Genomic DNA, 24650 nt, shown 5'->3' with positions numbered 1-24650 from the left:
ACTTTATAGTAATACATGTAGTTTGGTTTTGGCTATTCTTGCCCAAGTTTTAATAATGTGGATTATTCTCCAAAGGGATCACCAACCTTCATTAGAATGTTGTAGCGAGTATGTTAACTCGTAGCCGATGATGACACCGTTAGGTTGCGTAGGGGGTGCCCAGGAGACATTCAGGGAGGTCAAAGTGATGTTGGTAAACAAAATGTACTCAGGAATCTCCGGGACTGGAAAGATGAATATGTTTCATAAATCAATATTACAGACATCCACCATCAACATGACAATTATGCTTAATATTACTTCATTTTAACAGCTGAAGTAGTTCATAATTATTCAAGTATATTTTGTATGTTTCGAATTCATCCATTGCCACGCATTGATCAATACGTACCTCCCTCCAGGGTCCGTCCATAGAAGATATTACTCTTTGGTCCTTCACCGGCCAGATTGTATGCCTGTACTGTCACAGAGTAGTTAGCAAAGATCTGGAGGCCTTGAAGTAACGCCTGTTTCTCTCTGACAATTATCTGAACACCGGAGGCAATCCCATCCGTAGTCATCCAGTATTGTATCTAAATGAGAGATGGAACTTTTATTACATCCAGTCATCCATACTATGTTACTCCGAATGTAACGAAATAATTGAAATTGTGAATGTTACAGAATAATTTCCTTACATGGGATTTACCATTAGTCCATCACAATAATCTGGGCTGTACAAGGAAGGATGTCCAATTAAAAATCAAATCAAGCATTTTTTTTCTATTCTCAATCTTTAAAGCTTGTAACATATTAGATTTTTATCATGAAAATACAATCTCAACAGGCAGAAGGCGATTCTTGTATAACTTCCATAGAGTTTACTGTAGGTGTACCTTGTAACATATTAGATTTTTGTATAACTTCTAATAGATTTTACAGTTGGTGTACCTTGTAACATATTAGACTTTTGTATAACTTCTAGAGAGTTTACTGCAGGTGTACCTTGTAACATATTAGACTTTTGTATAACTTCTAGAGAGTTTACTGCAGGTGTACCTTGTAACATATTAGACTTTTGTATAACTTCTAGAGAGTTTACTGTAGGTGTACCTTGTAACATATTAGACTTTTTGTATAACTTCTATAGAGTTTACTGCAGGTGTACCTTGTAAAATAATATTAGATTTTTGTATTTGTAACATATTAGACTTTTGTATAACTTCCATAGATTATACTACAGGTGTACCTTGTAACATATTAGATTTTTGTATTTGTAGCATATTAGAATTTTGTATAACTTCTATAGAGTTTACTGCAGGTGTACCTTGTAACCAGATAGGTCGCCATTCTGCTTGTCTGGTGGTGGTGGTTGCCAGAAGACCATCAATTCTGTGGAATTCTCAGCCTGGATCAAAATGTTTGTGGGAGCAGCAGCAGGAGCTGGTTAGAAAACGCAAATAAAAATCTGTTAGAAGAAAACATAAACACAACAGAAAAACAACAATTATTTTACAGATGTGACATCTACAAACAAAGTAAAAACCTGTCTCCCCTATATGGGCAATGGTAGTACTCGGATCGTTACATACCCGATTCCCCTACAAACAAAATGGTTGTACCCTGATCTCGCATACCAGATTCCCCTACATACACAATGGTATTAACCAGGTCTTGCATACCTGCATACCCATGCAGATCTTTATTTATTATCTACTTCCCCTAAATCAACAATGATTACCTATCCTACGTACCTGCCTCCCCTATATATACAATGGTAGTACTCGGATCGTTACATACCTGCCCCCCCCTATATATACAATGACAGTACTCGGATCGTTACATACCTGCCTCCCCTACATATACAATGGTAGTACTCGGATCGTTACATACCTGCCTCCCCTACATATACAATGGTAGGTGTGCTAGGTGGACCATTCCCCTTGCTATTGAAAGCAATGATACGGATCTCGTAGTTGACATCTTTCGTTAGCTGTTCCAAAATCGTGCTGTACTGACGATAATCCACTGGTGTTTCCTGATAGCTGTTCATATCCACCTGCTTATACTGAACAATGTAGCCCAGCAGGGCACCATTCCATGTCAGGGTCGGAGGTTGCTGGAAAAACATTTGGTTCAGTATTTATTAGTTCTTTTGAATTAATAGTTATACTTAGTTATTTAAACTTTCAATAAAAGACTTTAACATTTTATGTTTTACTTTTACATAATTTCATAATGCAAAATAAGATTCAGTAATAATTTCAAAAACATTCTTCATATTTTGTCTTTTCTAGAATGATTTTTTAGAAGCACAATCCCCTAAGCTGTGTTGAATCACTCTAACTAAACTGTGAATCTTGATTGACCTACCTGCCATGCTACTCTAACAGAGGTGGTTGTTAGTGGTACTACAAGCAGATTCTGTGGCGCTCCTTCTGGTACTGAAATAACAACCACAAAACAATATCATCTAGACATGTATTATACAGTACATAGCTATTTAAACTTAAATTTCAGGACTTCCTTGGATTTCAGGTCATGCCAATTAGCTGCATATGAGTGGTGAAGTTTTTGTTACATTTTAAACAATCAAATTATATCAAAACATCTCCTCTTAGTAAATAAAAACATTAAAACTTGACAATTTAAAATCATGAGGAAATCCGACACTTACAAGCCTCCAATGTCATGACTGGTAAGGATTCGTCGCTGAATGGACTCATTCCTACATCATTAGTGGCTGCCACTCGGAACCAATACTGTGTGTTAGGGTGCAAGCTAAAACAAATAAAAGTTTCAATGATGTAAAAGTCAAGCTTTCACATATAGATTGCAGGCAGAATAAATGCATTTTGTACCTTTTGTACTTTCAAGCCTTTCAATCACTGCAAGGCTCACAATCAAATACTTTACAGACAGGCAATTTTGTTGCAGTTTAAATTTTCTCAGTTTTTTTTCCTGTGCAATAGTCAATATGATGGTAAATTATTAATGAATTGACACTTTCTTAATGAGTGTGAAATAATTATTAGCGATTATGGATTTTACAGAATCAATGAAGGGCAAGTATATTTAATAACAGCAAGTGTATTTAATTAATAACAGCAAGTATAATTAATAACAAGTTGAGGGAAAATTTTCCAACATAGGCAATGATGTGAGTATGTGTCTGAAAATCATATTTATATTGATTCAATATCTATTTCCATAGCAAAAATGTATTGTAACTGATTTATGTTGATGGCTTACCCAGTCACTTTGTAGGAATTGAGTTCCGGGGGTACAGTTTCAGGGGTCGTACTCCAGTCTCCGTTCTCACTTCGGTATTGTATGGTGTAATTCCTGAGTGGGCCATACCCATCAAAGGCAGGCTGCCAGCTGATCACCACCGACCGTGGTCCAACTTCTGATGTGATCGATGGTAATGATGGACGGTCAGGGATAGCTATGGAAGATAAATAGGTTTTGTCTTCTGGTCAGTACGCAAAATACAAATCTTTTAATCAAGCAGTTTTATATCAATTACAATTTGTTTTAAATTGAAAATATCAACTGGTATAAAAAAACTTTTTTCAGATGAATACAAGTTCTCATATGCTACAGTGGAATCCGCTTGTCATATTTTCCACTCTCCAGAGAAAAATATCATAATAGCGGGGATATCACAACAAGCAATTATATGCCCCTTGAACCGAAAGTAGGGGCCTAATACAATCTTGAAACCTACGACGAAGTTTAGAAAGAAATTAAAAGCACAGAAATAACACTATACAAAAATTATGTAACAATATCAAATTGATTGATTACTAATTAATATTGAAAGATGTCGATACTGTTGGTATTAGGTCGTCAAAATAACTTTTTATTTTGCTAAATTTTGAGCTAGAAATGAGTAACACAGTCTTTCTCTTGCAAATTTTCATTCAAGCAACAAAAATAATCAAATTCATGTTTAAATAAACTTACTGCGGTTGATCATGGTGTAAACGAGAACCTCCGCCGGGGTTCCCCAGCCCAAGTGTGTGCGAGCTGTCACGCTGAAGACGTAGTAGGTCTCGCGCTGAAGAGTAGCTACTGTGAACTCGTACTGTGTAGATGGGAGTTCAGAGCTATTTGTGATAGTGTTCATGTTTTTGATACGATAGGACACCATGTACCCACTGACTATACCGTTAGGCTCAAGTGGCGGGCTCCACAGGACTTTGGCAGTGGTGTAGGTGACTTGAGGAAACCACACAATCACAGGTGGGCCCGGCTCTGAAGAAATATGTAGTATGTAAATTAGAGAGAAAGCGAGACAATAGAAATATTTCACTTAAGCATAACAATGAATGTACCCTCTACATTAGGATCAGGTTTATGGCAAAAGATATGTATTCAGTAGCAAGTATCTATTTTTAATAAATGACATACACTGTATTATCCTTGAGAATAACTATATCCAATTCTTCAAATTTTAAAATACCTTTAGAACTGGAAAATTGAACAATTTCCTTTTAAAACTATATGATTTGTAAAATAATTTTCTTCCCGAGAAATATGAAATTAAATGTTCTTTTTATTATATGGTCAACAAGACATTCTTGGAAGCATATTGAAGATAATTACACAAGTTTGTAACTACATATATTTCCTTTAAAATAAACCTACTATCTTCGAATGTTTTGACAGTCTTTGGAGGCATACTGAGGACTCCATCTCCCATACGTGTGTAAGCCAGGACCTGCACCTGGTATGACACAAACTTGCGTAGGCCCTCAATTACTACACTGTAAGTCTGGTTGCCAGGTACATCTTGCATCACAGGCAGAATATTCTCTACGACCGACTCATATTGGACCTGTACAACAGTAATACACTCATTAAGATGAGCTAATATTCAAAAAAGTTAATTGACAATTTAAACTAATTTCAAGTTAATAATATACAGTATCACATGAATTAAGGATATACTGTGCCATCTTGCTGTGAATAGCTCTGCTCTGTATAATACTTCTCTTAGAGTTAAGGATATATGTTATCATTTTTTGACATACTTATCTTCATCCCAGAAGAGTTCCACAAGCTGTAATAATTTGTGTATACTTATTAAGAATTTAAAGTGAAGAAATTAGGAAATAGTAAACTGATCATATTCTGAATAAAGGGAGACAACTATAACAAGATCATCTTCCTAAGTTAATTTTTATCTTTATGCTAACTATATGCATAAGACCTGTTTTTAAATCTGAAACTTAACAAATCCCTTTCCATAATACAGCATGTATCATCAAGATTTCTTTAAGAAACAGTCCATAGCATCCAGTTCTGTATTTTACACAGTCAATACCTAACAAACTCTTGACCCCAAAAGAGTAAGTTGTAAGAACACCTTACCTTGTAGCCAGAGATAAGACCGTTCTGGGCAAGAGCAGGAACATCCGACCAGGAAATATTGATAGAAGTTGAGGAGACTGAGATAGCTCTCACGTTCTGAGGACCATCTGATGGTGCTGTAGGAGTAGTAAAGTAAGAAATTACTCAACTTGTACACCAGTTTATTTCTCTGTGGTTTACAAGTCATATTAAGCCTGTCAATGGTAACAAGCAGGTATCGACAAATTCCTAATATATTTTCATTGAAAACTAATTCAGAATGCAAATTATTTAAAACTTTCACATATTACAGATAACTACTAATTTTTTTTACTGCAGCTATAATCATGATTTTTACATAAAATATCCCTCGATACTTCAACAAAACTATATAATGTACACATGAATGTCCCTGTTGTTACAAATACAGAGCATGTCTGTCCCATGCAGAAGGCGTTTAAATGTGACCTTTGACCCTTCAACCTTGACCATTATGACCAATAGAATTTGATCAAGTGAAGAACTTGATGTTATGATATAATCAAATCTGTAGAGGGGTTCACAAGATATGTCTTTGATTAGGACAACAGGACTGGTTGTGACAGGATATTGGTACATACTAGCACTATATGCCTTTTCTCAACCAATGAAATGGTGAGGATTTTAATTAATGATCACTTACTTGATTCTCGAGTACGTTCCGTGGTGATGGGACTATAACCACTACTGCCCACATCATTGTATGCCTTCATCCTGACCTGGTATTCCATCCACTCCTCCAGACCATTCAGGAAGTGATTGTCACGGTCCATGTTTAGATCAATCTGTGCGTATGCCTGATTCTGTTTGAGCTTGTAAAACAGCTGGTAGCCTCGTGGGGCTCCATTCCACTCACTCTTGGAGAGTGGCTACAAAAAAATGGCAGACAACATTATTCTAAAATCATTGGAAAATACAAGCACATGAAGAGAAAATCTATCAGATTTTCAACTGGAAATTTAAAATATCCAAATACACTTAACTTAAACTGTGAAATAAAGTTTTTTTTTTCATCATTACAATTGTGGATGACTTTTAAGATTAAAAATGTTTTGTTTTTTTTTAACATAGGAACAATATATACAGTAAAACTCGGATAAGTCGAAGTCGACGGGACCGAGCAAAATATTCGACTTATCCGATGGTTCGACTTATCCGTGTCCGTTTGTATACGGAGACAAAACACCCGACTATCATCGTTTGTATGCATGCAGAACTGGTGCTTGATAACATAGTCGAAAATAAGCAATAAATAATAACAAAGATATTTATTAATTGTACATGATAACACTTATTCCTTTATCTAATAAACAATATTGTGAGAGTTACGGATCAAAACAAAGTTCATGCGTAAAATCATCTTTGACATAGATACGCGATTTACACACGGGAGTCGTACAATGACCGCATAATATTTTACGAAAACGATAATACATTGTAAGAATATAAATGTATACAGTGTACTCATATTTATTTATCTTAAAATCCATTTATATTGTTCTACAATTAACAATATAAATTTAAACAATAAGCAGTTCATGGAAATTTGATCGACCGTACGCATGCTGATTTTGTATCAAAGGTGAAGGCCGCGGTCAATGTTTATCGGCTGCATGATCATGTATTGCCACGATCTTTTGAACGAAGTAAAAACATCCCGCATATCATTGTCGTATTCAGAATTTAGGCATATATAAATAATCAATGACATTCAAGTATTTTTTCTGCGCATTTTTCGATGGAAGATATGTAATTTATCGTTTACTTTTTCCTTATTTTTTCGGCGGCCATGTGTATGAAAACAGTAAACAAAACTTAGGCCTATTGGTTTATACATTAAAACGTGCACATTTTATTCTTAGTTATGTATACCTGAACGTTTTACTTCACCCGTGCACCTGTATAAACAATGGGATGATGTGCGACCGACAGCCGAAACCTAACAATAGGCTCTGGTAACACCGTTACGGCTGATCGGTCACACTCGGTCAATCAGGCGAAGCCAGCAAATTTTACCTGAGACAGCATGACGCTTCGATGTTCGACACAAAAATGGAAATTTTGGTATAGTTTAGAAGGGAGGGACCACAAAATATATTCGACACAACCGTAGTATTCGATTCAACAGTGTTCGAATCATCCGTGCTTAATTTACAAAGATAAAGAAGGGGAAAAATCGGGACCGAACGAAACGTTCGACTCATCCGATGTATTCGATTCAACCGTGTTCGACACAAGTGAGTTTTACTGTATTTCACATTCAAAATGCTTGATTTTATTAACAATTCCTATCCATTACTATAAGTCTGATAACTGAAAACTTACAGCCCAGCTGATCCTGAGAGCTGTAGCATTCTGCGCCCTGACAGTAACATTGTCTGGTGGAACACTGGGGGCCGATTGTAGTGTCTGAAACTTCCTGGTCGGCTGACTGGGTAAACTTGGGCCGACAATATTAACAGCAATCATTCGTAGGCGATACTCGGTGAAGGGACGAAGATTGAGAACTGTGAGGGAGGTGGCCCCAGGATTAGAGATCCTGTAAACTTCGCCCCAAGTCGTGTTATCGTTCTGCTGTCCTTGTACAATCCAGGTAGTGATGGAAGTCTTCCCGTCGTAGCCGGGTATAAACTGGAGCAGGACAGACGTCGCCTCTATGTTTGATACTCCAAGGTTGATTGGGGCAGTTGGTTGTTCTGTATCACGAACGGGTTTATCATTGGTATGTTATTTACATGGAATGCTTATTTCAAAATTGAAATAGCATTAAAGATTACGACCAATAACAATTCATCGAGTCTTTTCATCATTTTCAGCAAACTCTTTTAAAAAATTGCAATAATAATGAAATATCTGCTTACCAAGAAACTTTCTTTAAAACAACAATTCTATGCGATTACTTTCGTAAATTACTAATTTTACAATGTTATCAATTTTCAACAATTCTAACCAACAGAAACTTATATTAAATTATACAGTGAAAGTTTCTCATACAATGAAACCTGGCATGAGAAAGAGCACTGATCTTACAGGTAATAAGGTCATGCTCAAAAGTTTAATTATGAAATTATGATCATAAAACTTAAAAATGGATAGAGTTGTGCCCAATCCCTTTATACATTTGACAATCAAATGTTTGAATCAACAATCTTATAATTTTTTGTGACACAAATAATGAATAGATTTTTAAAGAGGAGTGCTATTTTACCTGGAGGGACTCCAGACTGGATGTCAGCAGATCTCGGCGGGCCGTATCCCTTGGCTGTCTTGGCACGGACCATTATAGTGTAATTGGTACTAGGGGACAGTCCTCGTATAGTGTAATCATTGAAAATCTTCTGCAAGTCTATTGACTCAGCTGGCTCAGTCGAGTTTCTTTTCACCCACTCAAGTTTATATTCTGTACAAGATAAATTGAGATCATTTATTACATTTGATATTTCATTAAAAGCAAAATTAAATAAAAGTTTGAAAACTCAAAACAAAGCATGAAAAGAATTTAATTTAGCGTTTTTATTTCTGAATGAATTTATCAACAGAATAAAAAACAATATTTTTTTTACAATTTGGCTGTATAAGTTGAATGTTTTAACAATAGAGGAACTGTAATGAATGGGACATCAAGATTTTCTACATTATCTTACCTAGAAGTATTCCATTGATTTCAGTAGGACGGGTCCAAATGACTTTCAAGGAAATATCCAAGATGTTGGCAAATGACAAACTTCCAACTTGACCAGGAACTGAAAGATGAATAAAACAAAGTGAAGCGCTGTGCCCTGCCCTAAATTTCCTGGCCCTAGATATATATATTCAGTTGTTATTGTGTTTTAGAGGAAGGAACCAAGGGAGTCAAAAACGATTTGGTAAAAAAAACTTTTGTCAAAACGGTTTTCATATTTAATTTGAATTACAGGATATCAAGCAGTGTCTTCAGTAATACCAAATATTTGATGATTGGGGCTAATATATTGATATTCATATTTGGTATTAATTGGTAATAATTTGGTATTAATGAAGATACTGTTAGATATTCTCTTCATTATACAGAGTCAGCTTTGAAGTTTTCCCAATGTCGTTTGTAAGCAGTGTTTTGATTGGTCAAATCTGAAAAAAATTATTCATTCTACAAAAGATATTTTTCACTAGTGAGTGAAAAACATCTTTTGTAGAATGAATAATCTTTAATATTTCACTGGTGAAGATGTAATAAATTTGTAATATTACAGGTTGAAATTCAGCAGCCAGACTTACCATCTTCTTCAGTCTTCACTACTACAGTTGAGCTGAAAGGTCCATTCCCTTTACTCGTGTAACATGTTATCTTCAAAGTATAGTTGGTATATTTCTTCAGACCGTGAATGTATGTAGTCTGTATCCCGACTGGGTTGTTGGAATCTGGTGCCACTTTAAGTCGTAAACTGGGCTCTGCATCCATCATACCCTGCATGAAAATTTTGTACCCGAGATTCACTCCATTAAAATAGGCAGCATCTGGTGGAAGCCATGACACGTTCACTGATGTTGAATTCACTGTGGTAGCTGTTATGTCCCTAGGTGGTGCATCAGGCGTTCCTTCCATCGTGGCCACCCTGATCGATGATGTGTAAACCCCAACTCCCTGACTGTTGAATGCAGCAATCTGTATCTCGTATTCCTGGAAAATGATGAGGTTTGTTAACTCGTAAGATGTCAAAGGCCAGATGGTGGCATTTCTCAGGTGGTATGAAGCGCTGGGGTAATCAGCAAGTCTGAATCTAATCGTGTAACCGAGGAGATCTCCGTTCCATTTATCCTCATCCGGAGCCTGCCACTGAAGCATGATGGACGAGTTGGATCTTGCACTGCCGAAAAATCCCTTTGGTGGACCACTGGGTGCTGAAAATGAAGGAGAGTTGTAATTATCAAGGTATTCTTTTTGAAAACAAAAGATATAGGCCTTTGGTAATTTACCTGGTAAGGCTATACCAGTAAAATATCCTACAATTGGAGGACTTCAGAAAATGAAAGAAATTCTGTATATAGTGTGTTTGCAAACAATTTTTTTTCCATACCCTGATGAAACTAAAAAAATTGACATCAATGCTTAAATGTATAATATGTCACATTTTTCACACACTATACACAGAATTTCTTTCATTTTTCAATTTTTTTTTTTTCGTACCCCTATGAAACAAAATCAAAACACGTTTTATGTACAATTTTACTGGTTTTATATGGGATTCTTTTTCTCAAATCAATATGCAACGTCAATTATCGTATTGTGACGTCACATTTTTCGCGCCATTCTCAGATTTTTTTTCATAGTGGTATGAAAAAAAACCCTCAACCAATCAGAAAGCCACATTCTGTGTACAAACAATGGAAAATTAATTACTGCCTTATATCATGGTACATTAATTAATGGAGATATCAGAAGTCTAGAGTAAAAGGAATATTAGTTTGTTTCAAAACATGCAAGAGTCTTGGTCCCTACCTTGTTCAGGCATGCTAATAGGTGGTACTGGTTTTGCCACACTCTTAGCACCCTCGCCCATACTGTTCACAGCACTAACACGGAACTGGTAGCTACGTGCTGGTCGCAGGCCAGACACAACAAACCAGTTCTTATCAGAGGGGGCTGCCTCAGGGTAGGTAACCCATCCTTCCTCAGGACTATCTTTTATACCTGAAACAACAAATGTACATGTGATATTTCCTTGTCATGAATTTGACACTACAGAATAAATCTGCATATGTAGTTTAACGGTTAACTTACGAGGCCAGGAGTTGTGAACATATAGGCTTAAAATCACAAATCGGACACCAAAAGCTAGTATCATTCATGTTATGACCTGCTAGATGAAATTTAAGTATGTAAGTCAAACACAGAGTCTTACATAAGGTTTTGGAAAAACACTTGAAATATGAAATTTCAAATTCAAAAGACAATCACATTTTTTTTTATAAACTACGTAAGCATTTAATTTTAAAATCTTTTTGATTTATTCTTGAATATTTGTCTAGTACTTATTTACAGAATTTGATTAACCATCAAAAACAAAAGTAAATACCTTCTCCTGGTACAAAGAGAACTTGTCTATACTGTACAATAAATCGGATGATGGGGGCATAGCCATCGAACCCCGGCTGCCAGGTAAGATTAACTGCCCTCAAGTCTGATTGTAACACCACAACAGTCTGTAGTACAGGTTGATGAGGGATTTCTGTAATAGTAAAATAGAAAACAGTTAATTTTAATTAGGTTTTGCATTATAATGTTAAGCATTGAAATAATCATTATTATGAAACATGTTCAGCTCTGGGAAATAATAGCTAACCCCCAAAGAATCCCTCAAAACAAATATTAGTATCCTACCAATCATACATATAAATGTATTAAAGAGGCTTACCCGCAGACGGACCGGTAAAAGGCACATCTCTGATCACTAAATAAACTTCAGTACACGTTTCTATGTGGCAAAATTAGAGGCTTTCCGACTTTATTTCTTGAAAACAATTACAGAATATGTATTTAAAAGACGTTTTAAAACTCAACCTGAGAGGGAAATATATGGAATATAACGGCAAATCTTCTTTGTAAATCGGCGTTGCCTTTGAAGTTATCACTGTGCGGCACTGTGCACGTGCTTGTTTCTTTGATGTGTCAATCAAATTAGACTCCACTTTATAGCGGGGACTTATTGCGGGTTGCGATTAAATAAATAATATTTAAAAATGAGGTTTTAATATCACTTTTCAGCGTTTTATAAGGAAAATAAAATGAAAAACTCAACAATTCCAACAATCTGTCATGTGTAAAAAAATCTTTTTCTATTAGCCAATTTTTCTGATCTCTCTGCGGGCAAGCCTCTTTAACTGATGCCTTTCAATACTTGCACCAAAAACTTAATATAAGATATGGCATGAAATGTCTACATCCGAAATGTTTAAAATATAGACTTTTTTCTAAACACTATTCATTTTGATTTTGGGAACTAATAGCCAACCCCCACACCAACCTTCAAACAAAATATAAGAATCATGATACCATTATCAAGGAGTTTACTTAATAATGCCTTTTAACACTTGTACCAAAACCTTAACATTTAGATACCAACGTAGATGGCAGGGAAACAACATAAGCTCCCTCTTCCAGAAGTTAAAACTTTTTGAAGCATCACAGAACGTCATGATAAGTTTGGAGTTATCTCCCTCACCATGTACAGACTTTTTTGGGTTTCCTCCAGAAGATCAGCTTTTCTCCCAAACAAGAGTGACTAATGTTTTTTTTCTCATAATTTTGCATTAAAAACTTGAATGTTAGTTTTATTTACCTAAGACAGAGAGATAGGCCCTACGACTATCGTTCCCTCCCAGAGAGATGACCTCACACTGGTAGTAACCGATGTCTATGTTATACACGCCCATGATCTGAAGGGTGCCCGCTCCACTGATGCTGATCCGACTGCTATTACTCAAAAGGTTCTTCTGGTTGGTGATGCGGTCAAACTTGTACCAGTTGAGCTGTACTTGTATATGTGGATCATGGGAGACACTACAAGGCATAAGAGCATTTTCTCCCTTGCCCTTGGAGACGTTCTGTGGAGGAGCCGTGATTTGAGTTCTCACTGTTAATAAAAAAAAGATAAAATTCAGATAAAACTTTTTATTTACAGATATTTTTAGATATTAAATAAACCATATTGGACAATCAATTGGAGTATTGGTAAGGTATTTAGAAAGTACAACCTACCTAGAACTGCCAGATAAGCTTCAGCCTCCAGGCTGCCTCGACTATTTGTGGCGTTACACCGGTACAGACCCGAATCAGAGGCTTGTGTTGTGGTGATCAAAAGATCTGACCCATCCATGATCTGGAATCGTCCACCAATTACAATAGGCTGAGGGGCTCCATCAACAACTGATAAAGAGACATGGCTTGTCAATTTCAATATATTTTTTGTCATTACACAATTCTAATCAAAACTGTGAATAAAAGACTTGATTTCAAGTATAGAACTTTAATAATGGAATTAAATTCTATTTCATACTAATAAATTTCATATTAACACGACTTACCAAAAAACATCTAAAAGGAAATCTTATTTAATTTGAAGTATGTAAGTTGAAATTAGTGAAGATATATCATAGTGATTAACACATCCATTGCAAAGGAAAGAACTTAATACATGACTTTTCATTTTTTTTTTTTACAAATAAATACTTAATATTGATAATTATTCATATTACCAATTCCTGAAGAAGAAAAAAGAAAAAGAAAATGACTGTAAGATATGAATACCTCTTAAGCAGAAGTGGTCAGTGGTGACCTTTGATGCTTTTACTGCCAGGATGTGATCAGATGTTAATAGAACTCAATCTTATGATAATCATGATAGTAACATTAATTCCTCAATAAATACTCACCTTTGACCCAAAAGATGGTTGGCTTTGGAGCACCTGTTGCACTGCAAGAAATTCGAGCATCTGATCCCTCCACAACGGTAAGATTTGTAGGAGGTGAAACCAGCTCAGGGGGTAAGCCTGCAAATACAGTAACAATATTATAAACAATACTCACCATAAATATAGTCATTATATTATAGCAAATATGATCATAATATTATAGCAAATATAGTTATTATATCATAAAGAGACACAATCAAGATTCTATGATGTGGATTACTTTCAGCAAAGTTTAATTGATATACATTGTATTTACCACAGTCTTTATAGTTTATAGTATTCCTCTATTGAATTTGCTATTTGGACCAATGGTACAGAGACAAAACAATAGTCAAAGATAACATTATACAAAAATATCTCTCAAGAGAACAGTCTCTAGGCTGTATCACACAGGGCTTTTTCTCAGGGTTTTTTTTTGGGGCCGTTAATGGGCCCCATTCCCAATTAAAATTCTTTCATTTTAAAGCCAAATTCACAAAATTTGCAGTTTACTCCTGAAAAAATCTTTCCCAATTCAGCAATTTTTTCCCAAAATGAGACAAAAAGGCCCCATCCCAAAACCAGTGAGAAAAAGCCCTGGTCACATATCATTCTTCTCTCAACATAATGATTCTCTAAATATGGCTTTCAAAGATTCCGTAATTTTAAGTTTTATATTAATTCTAATGGCACAAGACAAATAAAGGTTCGGGCGAACACTTACTGTTAACTTTAATCCAGGTAGATTTTACCATCTCTCCTGCTGCATTTTTGGCAAAACACTGATATATCCCAGAATCCACCAGGTCTAAAGCGGTGATCACAATGGTCCCGTCCGATTGTACTGTATGTCTGTTTTACACGAAATAAAAGGCATAAATTTTCAATTACTGTACATTTCCTAATTAATAACTGGCAGAGGGGTAGATCTATCACTGATAGAATGGTATATATATTTCTTTATAGAAAAGTGCTCATTCTTTTCTTTGAATGCAAATTTTCTCTGACTTATAAAGTATATAAACTTATAAAGTATATCACTGGAATAAGCTGCTTACTTGTTGCTGCCAAGAGATGTAACTTCCGCCCCATTGAAGTACCAGTGTATGGTTGGTGTTGGGTCCCCCGTGGCAGTACATGGCACCCGGACAGTCTCCGCATAATCTTTATTATAGTCACTGGAGATCAGTGAGTTGATGAACGGTTTTTCTGTGCGAGATATGTCAATTGACTTTTAATAACCTCAGTACATTTTGTAAAACAGTCAAATGGTTTTTCTGTGTAGAATATGTCAAATGACTTTTTATAACCTCAATACATTTTGTAAAACATCCTGTATGTATATTTTTACACGAAAATCATTTGAAGTCATTTCCTATGCCTTGAACTTATAAGGTTCTTTTTCAACATGCTTAGAACTGTCAAGATAATATCAATGACAATCCAGACGTTGCCAGTCACCGAATATGAACACTGCACACAGAAATACTTTTAAACTGAGCTTTTATTTTCTGATTTTCTTAGATTCAAGCTACCAAGATATTTTAGTAATTTCTTTCAATAGAAAAATCTTTAACGTAACATTAACTATGACAACCATTGCTAAAAATGCTAAGTTGAGCATTTCTTACCTAAAGTTCAGCATTATTTTCTTTTGAAACAAAATTTTGTGCAAGGATATCTCTCAATCAAATTAAGAAAAGAAATAAAGTTAAAATTGCCTACCATATACTGTTAAGTTAGCTCGGGCACTTTCCTTTGGATAAGTGTTTCCGTCAGGCGAGTTCTGGAGTTCTGCCTCACATTCATAGACTCCTTTATCTGCGGATGACGGAGTTCGTATCTGAAGTCTGCGGTGGTACCTCCCATCATCAAAGAAGTATTTGTTATTATCTGCAATAATTTCTGTTCTTGTGGCACCATCAACTCTGTACCATTTTGTTATCAAAGCACCGATCGGCCTGAAAAATGATTTTTTTTTTTACTTTCACATAATTAACAACTATTTCTTGGTAATGACACATTACATAAACTTTCAATTTAGAACATTTGCAAAAGGCATTTAACAAATAATATAATGCTACATAATACAAAGAACTATTTCACGAGTTTTAAATGAAAGTAAATGAACCAGTGGTTCAACATATATATAGATACATGTATGAAATATTTTTTGTACAAAAAGTTATTATATCATTAACAATGAAGTTAAATTTTGTCATGAAACACTGATAAATTTCCATTTTTCTATTATCAAATTAATTTTTTTTCATACACTGACAATAGAAATCAATAGCAAAACACTAAGATTCAAGATCAACAGGTTTTTCTTCAGCTGATCATGTTGAAATTCTATATTCACCTTGCATTGACAACACACTCAAAAGATGCCACCATTGTTGAGAAGTCTGCCACGACGGCCAGATCCTTTGGAGGTACTAAAATTGTTGGCGCTTTTGCCACTGCATTGTTAGCTACAAAATTCAAATTAATTGAATATCAACTTTTTCAAAACATATTTATGTATCATAATCTTAGATGGTTGCTTCTATGATTTTGCAGTCATTTGGATAACACCAAACAGCACTGTTTATTTGTGATTCAGAGAAATGTTTTTATTACATTTGTTACAAGTTTTGCAAATATTTTGTTTCTGATTTTAATAAACTGTAAAGCAGTTGTGATGGGAATCAGTTTCGTCCTTGATAATTGTTAACTGGATTCACACAATCAACTGGTAATCAATTTAGAATTAATTGGCTGTTAGCTTTTCTAACATAGGAATTCGAAGTAAATTGCAATTTATTTGGAAGCTTTAAATACCAAAACAGTAATGCCCAATTTAACAGTAGCAAATTAAAAGCATTTCTAGTCTGCGAGATGAAATTTCACATAAATTAACCAGTATGTATATAATAAAAAAAATATCACTAATTGGTTAACTTGCATTTCAATTTTGACATCAATTAATTTGTTTTTGTTGAATTTTTTTCTTTATTATTTTCTAGACTATTATACTTGATAATGGGCTCATCGCTACTAACATATAGACATCTCAAAAATCCTACTTTTAATATTTCAGTACGGGGGCCGGGTGACAGATCAGTTTGGTTTGGTTTGTTTTTGTTTAACGTCCTATTAACAGCCAGGGTCATTTAAGGACGTGCCAGGTTTTGGAGGTGGAGGAAAGCCGGAGTACCCGGAGAAAAACCACCGGCCTATGGTCAGTACCTGGCAACTGCCCCACGTAGGTTTTGAACTCGCAACCCAGAGGTGGAGGGCTAGTGTTAAAGTGTCGGGACACCTTAACCACTCGGCCACCGAGGCCCGGTGACAGATCAGAGTTCTGGGAAAGTTTTAATATCCATCTAATTAAGACATCAAATTACCTTGAACTTTAAGAGTAAATGTTCCACTTTGTGCACTATCACCCGACTGTCCATTCAGAGCTTCAGCATGATAAGCATTGTCATTTGACAAGCTACTGATGTCCAACAAGGCCAAATTGTTATCTAGAGTGACATAATGATTTGGTCCATTTACATCCATGAAGTTTTGATTGAGGTACCAGTACATTGTTGGGGTAGGGACAGAGGCAATATCCGGGAGTTGTAAGACAACAGCATCTCCAGCTTGAACAGGTACATCTTGGTCTGTTGTTGATGAGAAAGCATCCATATCTGTAAAAAAAAAAATAATAATAATAGTGATAAATTTTCCTCATTGAATAGCAATCCTTCCAATTAGCCTTTGTAGTAATTATAAATTAAACAAAAAAGTCATGCTTCTTCTACATATATTTTAACTCAAGCAGTATTTTTTGTAGGATGTTTTCAGTTGAGTTCAGAATAACATTTACAGAATTATGATGAGTCCCAATACTAAAGACATATAAAAGTGGGTACTCAAAAATTGAGTGAGTCCCAGAGGAAAAGCATCAGTCAATTATCTGAGTTTCGAAACTTCATTGACATCAAGTGCTCTGATTATATATATAGCATGAATCAATGTACTGCACCATATTTCATAAAACTGTCATCAGCAGTATCAGCAGCAACACTGCCTTTGTTATGTTTTTTCACCACTTGCATCTCGAAATACTTTAGATTGATAATAGTTTAATGGTTTATTTTAATTAACGTCCTATTATACAGCCAGGGTCATTTAAGGACATGCCAGGTTTTGGAGGTAGAGGAAAGCTGGGGTAATCGGAAGAAAACCCACCGACCTACGGTCAGCACTAGTACTACCAGGCAACTGCTCCACGTGTGTTTTCGAACTTGCAATCCAGAGGTATATACATCTACGTATAATATCTGAATTATGTAAGCCTACCGCATTGAAATCTTCTAAATGTTTACTATAAAAATAAGTTGTGGTAGCAGAATATCTCAAAACCAGTCTATCTTATGCCATTGCATCTTTGCATGTTTATTTTTAACCTTAAATTTTTATCCACCCAACAATAAGTAGTCACACTACCCATACAACAATGAGGAGCCAAAGGCTATTATAAACATTGGCCTAATGACCTCGGGCCAGTGTATTAAATTACAAATAAATATAACAGCTTGATTTTACAGAGTCTGTCAAGCGAGACATTTCTTTTTTACAACTAAATAAACAAGCAGAAATGTATTTACAATGAAAAACTTCAAACATACATGTCTGCAGTACTAGTTTGCTTGGGATATATATGTACTTCAATGCTCAATTGCATAAAATAATTTGTTTGATTGCAAATGATTTAAAATTGACTTATGTAATTAGTATTAAATGCAACCAGAAACAGCTACTGTAAATTTTAAATATCTGCATACTAAATCAGGGGTTTTAAAATATATTAAATGGAGCACATATTTCTCCTGAAGTCTGGGGGCCGCGGTGGCAGAGTGGTTAAGGTGTCCCGACACTAGCCCTCCACCTCTGGGTTGCGAGTTCGAAACCTATGTCGGGCAGTTGCCAGGTACTGACTGTAGGCAGATGGTTGTTCTCCGGGTACTCCGGCTTTCCTCCACCTCCAAATTCTGGCACGTCCTTAAATGACCCTGGCTGTTAATAGGACGTTAAACAAAAACAAACAAACCAAACTCCTGAAGTCTAATTTGACCTCATGCATCAAACAGGAAAATGAAGAAAGGGTACAACAACAAAATTTATCTATTTAAGACTCCTGAATGAGGTAAGAAGATGATGGTTATTCTAATCTAAGTAAGGGTACAATTATCACGGCATGATTTTGAAATACTGGTGTATTTTAGAAACACAATTGAAAGGCATCAAAGAAAAGAAACACCATACTTTAACTCTGTTCCTCTTTGCGCAGGAAACGCATGCAACATATGCATGCTAATATACAATGTTAACTGGTCTAGATATAAATAAGTCAGCAAAATAGATATTCAAAAATTATTAATATCAAAATTACGACAATAAACGTATTTTATTTAAAAATTTAATTAAATATTTAAAACAGAATATATAAATTTAATCAAATTATAAATTTCTGTTAAATTTTTGCTTGTAATGTAAATTTGCGACATCTGTAATCAGCCACTGATTCTGTAATTATGTAGGACACATATATATATGATTTCCAAACTGGCAGAAGGATCAAATAAACATAAATGTTTAAGGAAAGGAAAATATTCTATATAGGATATGTTTTCGTCATGAAATAAGTTAAAGATAAGTTTGATAACTTTTTCAAAGCTTTCAAGTGTTCTGCGGGACAAAAGTCTGACATTACTGTAAAACACTGCAATCCTAGCACATATGACTGAGCTTCAACGCGGACTCACAATTTGGGTGAATGTTAATTACAAAATTACAATTGATTAGAGATGCACAGATCAAACTGTAAGCTTAAGTTTGACAAATCTATGACCAAAAAGACTTTTTCTTGCTAATTACATGTACCAAAATTATCTTTTTGCATGTCAAAGCAGACAGGAGTTGATCTTGTTCATTTTTAATTTCCCAATCCATGGCATGATAAATATATTGCAATATGTATCAAATATTGAATAAATTATTGCAATATATCCCGATATTAAAAAAAGTTGGTGATACCCATGCATGCACCTCTAAATTTAGGCACGTAAGTCGTAATCTGACAATTAATATAAACGAAAGCAGCCACATTCTTCTGAGAACAAACAAAAAGTTCCTTACAAGCAACGACAACTTCACAGCTCTCAGAAAGTAAGGTTCCTAGATCATTGTATGCCACACATTGATAAAAGCCGGCATCCTGTCGCTTTATGCTCTGTATACGGAGCTGCGATACATTTTTACCGGGAAGGTCAGTCCCGTTTTTCCTCCATTGGTACATTGGATTTGGGACACTGCTTGCTCTACAGGTTATTAGTTTGAATCCTCCTGTGCCCACAATACTACCACACTGTGGTGGATTTGTAAAATATTTTGGTGGATATTGATCTGAAAGTAAAAAAAAATCAAATCAAAATCAGTACCATTCAATAAATCAATGACATGTAAATTGAAATCATGATTACATATAATTAATGAATGAATCCAATGATTCTTCTTTGTTTATATACCAGAGACGTTCATTACATACGTAGCTCTAGTTATATATATACGTCTCCATCAAACACATACAGGTACCAAATGGTCTGCAGGAAGAATATTAAAAACCGTCTTTAATTTCTTAACACATTTCATAACTAGCCTGGGCCGTTCTTGCTTCTGTTATATAAGCTAAACCTTTTTGATGTTTTTCGTAATTGCTAAATTTATTTGCCTTTTTATAACTGTTACAAACAAAATGCAACTTTGCTCTTTATAAGGCGACAGCTTTTGCTCAACGTCTTGTCCGATGTAAATGTTTTTTGTTTGTGTTTTTTTTCTAAAGATATATCAAAACAGACAGAAATGATTTCTATTGATCACTTTTACTTTAACTGTTTTACGTCTACTATTACAGACTTTCGTTGGCGAGGAATGAATGTGAGTACGAGGCCTATTGTAAGACCTGTGATGATTGGGATGGGTATGGCCCGAGCTGAGACACATGAACTTGGTGTGTGTGTGTGTGTGGGGGGGGGGGGGGGGGGGGGGGTGGTAAGGTTTCCATGGGGAGGGGGTATGAGATGAGATGTGTGGCGGTGAACTGAGTTTTAAGTAAAGCCATGTAATTAGAACACGGTCAATTCATGATAACATATTAAGACTTATCAGCAATAAAAATGTCCCTACTGAAACATTCCACCACAAAAGTGATATTATAAACATGCCGGTATCGCATTCCAATGGAAGGGAGAAAATAAACGTAATTCGTGCGATCGCAACTTTTTGTATTATCTTACCTTGGCAATTAACACAATACAGATGTTCTTGTATCACCAATAGCATAAATATAAGTATGTGTAGCACTGATATCGGACTATCCAAGCCCTTGTAGATACAGTTTCTTCTCGACACTCTCGGTCCCATTTTGAATAACGTGACATCAAAGAGTTGGATTCACCTGTGGAATGTTGTTTCTGACATGACTTGTAGTTAAAACAAGTTTAAAGTGTTATATACTAAAAAGCAAAACAGTGTCAGGATAAAAATGTTCTCTCAAATGTTTAGTTTAACCACACATCGATTCCGTTGTGTTTGAGTCTAAAATCGGAAGTGACCAAACGCCATGTTGGATGCAGACGGACTGTCCCAAAATGAAATTTGTTTTACACCTGGATGAAGTAATCCATTTTCGTGAAATAAATATCCTCTGTATAGTCTTTCTTTGTAACACAGTTCCCGAAAAAGTTAAAATTTCTTCTCAATTTTTGCCACAATATAGTATTCTCTACACATCAACCTGTCTCATACAGGTACAAAGCTGTCGGACTAATTCCGTTCACGTGACGAAAACAAATGCTCTGATTGGCTGAAAGTAGAAAGTCGATGACACATCAATGTGTGGGTACCCACTGACACAGGTATTTCACACAGGTAAATTACAATCTTACACAGCATGTGTGTGCCCTGTGTGGGAAAATGAAACACAAACCACTCATAAGAGGGAGTGTTATACGATTGTAAAACACATCGTCCAGTAACTGGTAGATCTAGGCCTATATCAGTTCTAAATATGTGTAAGGACTTATTTATAATGAGAAAGTTACTTAACGTTAGCCGTTATAACGACACGGGAAGTCACTGCACGCGGTTGTCTGAATAATTAATCAAGGTTCCGTACGGACAATTATGTAACAGCAGAGGCCATATACATGTAACCGTTATAGACCTCTGTCTGATTTTTTTTAAGTTTATTTATTTAGGGGGAGGGGGTTGGTAGCACTTTACATAGCGTGAATGTCGAAGTTCCAGATATTAATTTTAGCCTTTTGGACAATGGACATATTCATTATTCAGAGTTATTCGTCTCTAGGTCACTGACAGGCACAGACAACGGACTAAAAATCCAACTGAAACATGGCATATAATGTCATGCATTTAGAATATTGGGAGGGGGACGCGGGCGAGGTGCACGTGACGATCCATGCGTGCTCGGTGCCATATGTTTTGCTTATCGGACAGTCTAGGCAATGATCACCAGACCATGAAATCACATCTGGAGACCGAACGAACATTATTGAAGTAGAATGTCGACCTTCAAGTAACACGGAAATTTGTCATTGATTATGATCGATATATTAAGGGACATATGGACATTTTAAGGTATACAATGTATGTACGTCGTAATGTTTTCTTATTTGTATCTGATTTGACAATGATATTGTTTTTATCTCTTATCACTGCATCTAATATTAAATCATTTTAATTTTTTAATGTTGTTTTTGTTCCGTTTTTAATCATGTTGGTTGAATGTATTTTCCCAGCATTTTTTAGTTCTTCTTTCATAGTTCCAAATTTATTTAATCCCAACACTTTTTATTTTTAAAATAAAAAAATATCGCACTGTCGGCATGACGTGACTTGCCTCTATGTATGGCAGATTTATATGTTTATTGTAATTTCAAACTAACATGCATGAGTAAACGTAAATCCAGACAAGCATATATGCGAGTAATACATTTGGACGATGTGTGTTTAATACCTGCTAATGTACACATGCTGTTTACGATAAACTCGATGTGTTATGTCGATACCATATACTCAACAGACATTTCTGATAAGAAAACGGTATAACATATGTATAGCCCTATCGAGATTACTACAGTATATTCAAACACCGTTACATTTTTATACATCACATCTATGTCCCTGATTTATATTTAGCTCATTTCAATTATTTGTTAATTAATAATTTAATCAAGTATTGGAAGTATATGGTTTCATTATCTGTGCAGATTAATTTGTATGTTTGCATACAAAAAAGTTGGTTTAAAAGTTAAATATGAATCAGTTGCACGCGCTGATGGAGCTCTTTAGAAAAGGAGGTACGTGAAAAAGTATATGTAGCATATATCGTTAAGTACTACCAATTAACAGATGCCTGCTTCGCTAGTGAAGTAGAACCTCAATGGAAGCTTGACAGGTCTGCGTATCCAACACATGGCGTTGTATGCCGATGGATTTAAATGGACGAACTAAGATGGGAGAAAGATAACTCAAATACCACGACAATAGAAGAATGTCGTGTCGCTTGCGGCACTTCAAAGAAAACAATGAAATGAGATAGGCCTGCTATACGCTGATCATTGTATGGGTGCAATTGTTATGTCTACAACCGAGCTACAGGTGTCGCCACAGGTGTAAAAATTATTTTACCTGATTTTGTAAATATTGACCTTCTCGGTGACGTCATTTCAAATACCAGGTAGCGAGTGTTCTTTGTACACAGATATATATTTTAAAGTACTGGCCCTAGAATTCGGATAATAGCATCCACCCATTCGATAAGCGGATTTAAATCCGTTAAATTAAAACAACACTAAACAATGAATTTGTGATTCGAAATCTGAGTCATGTATTTATGTTATAGACGGTACGTGGTATGCTATTATGGATATATATATATAGTTCTTGTCCCAATTATGACAGCACGCAGTACACTTCCTGAAACCGCAGGTATATACGACTAACGTGAATATGTCCAGTCCATGAAAGAAACTGTACTTTTTTAAAGAAAGAACATCAATAAATCTATACCATCATGCATAAGGTTGTGAAGAGATATGATTGCATGATCAATGATTTTTGTTTGTTTGTTTGTCGTTGTTATTTTATTTATTTATTTATTTTTTGTTTTGTTTTTTGTTTTGCTTGTTTGTTTGTTTGTTTTTGTTTATAAATAAATGTATTCTTATGATATTCCATTTTACAATTGTACATGCATATCTCTACGAATAGTTGAGATATACATCTACGTACGTCTCAACTGTTAGGAGAGAACCGTTATCGGGCAAACAGGCGGTAATTTAGGGACGAAACTGTCGATCGTGAGTTATCGAATGAGCGAATCGACCACTTCCCGTACTTTAAGTCGATAAACCTGCAGTTTAAAGACCATAAATCTTTATACAGCCTATACATAAGTATGTCTAGAAGCAAGGTCGTACGTATAGTGTATACAACGTATATTCTCGGGGTCCAAGGTAACTGTATATATATACATATATAAAGTATACTAAAGGTTAGAGATACAACTAACACATGGCTCTATAGGTTAAATATATAAGTATATGTGTACTTGTGTGTGGTTTCAAGTCCAGCTGTGCCTAGGACAAAACACGGATTATAAATAAAAGTCGAACAAGGAATAACCTGGGTCAGTTAAATTGAATTCTTTACATTTTTATTTGGCGATTTAGATTTTTAAAGTTTTTTTTTTTTTTTTTTTTTGCAATTTGATTAATTAATGATTAATT

The 24650-nt window shown here is 35.2% G+C and overlaps 1 protein-coding gene across 1 annotated transcript in view; it reads right to left on the bottom strand.

Moving 5' to 3' along the window:
- LOC117337825 (protein sidekick-like) overlaps nt 1-21663 on the bottom strand; it is a 30765-nt gene extending 9102 nt beyond the window's left edge. Inside the window, exons 1-27 of the mRNA XM_033898952.1 lie at nt 21135-21663; nt 19978-20244; nt 17193-17483; nt 16166-16277; nt 15529-15764; nt 14862-15012; nt 14528-14655; nt 13786-13902; nt 13112-13279; nt 12693-12986; nt 11430-11582; nt 10853-11044; nt 9631-10254; nt 9021-9119; nt 8585-8776; nt 7702-8072; nt 6020-6245; nt 5359-5474; nt 4633-4822; nt 3949-4239; nt 3232-3427; nt 2657-2760; nt 2353-2423; nt 1873-2098; nt 1307-1422; nt 392-572; nt 87-224 (exon numbers count right to left, since the gene is read on the bottom strand). Coding sequence (XP_033754843.1) covers nt 87-224; nt 392-572; nt 1307-1422; nt 1873-2098; nt 2353-2423; nt 2657-2760; nt 3232-3427; nt 3949-4239; nt 4633-4822; nt 5359-5474; nt 6020-6245; nt 7702-8072; nt 8585-8776; nt 9021-9119; nt 9631-10254; nt 10853-11044; nt 11430-11582; nt 12693-12986; nt 13112-13279; nt 13786-13902; nt 14528-14655; nt 14862-15012; nt 15529-15764; nt 16166-16277; nt 17193-17483; nt 19978-20244; nt 21135-21261 — 5377 coding nt within the window. The 5' untranslated portion in view covers nt 21262-21663. The remainder of the gene's footprint in view (nt 1-86; nt 225-391; nt 573-1306; nt 1423-1872; nt 2099-2352; nt 2424-2656; nt 2761-3231; nt 3428-3948; nt 4240-4632; nt 4823-5358; nt 5475-6019; nt 6246-7701; nt 8073-8584; nt 8777-9020; nt 9120-9630; nt 10255-10852; nt 11045-11429; nt 11583-12692; nt 12987-13111; nt 13280-13785; nt 13903-14527; nt 14656-14861; nt 15013-15528; nt 15765-16165; nt 16278-17192; nt 17484-19977; nt 20245-21134) is intronic.
- Nucleotides 21664-24650: the final 2987 nt, after the last annotated feature.

The sequence above is a fragment of the Pecten maximus genome, chromosome 1 (assembly GCF_902652985.1).
Source record: "Pecten maximus chromosome 1, xPecMax1.1, whole genome shotgun sequence".
Classification (NCBI taxonomy): domain Eukaryota; kingdom Metazoa; phylum Mollusca; class Bivalvia; order Pectinida; family Pectinidae; genus Pecten; species Pecten maximus.
Note: the sequence above shows the minus strand (reverse complement) of the source record. Positions and strands in the feature narration are given on the sequence as shown.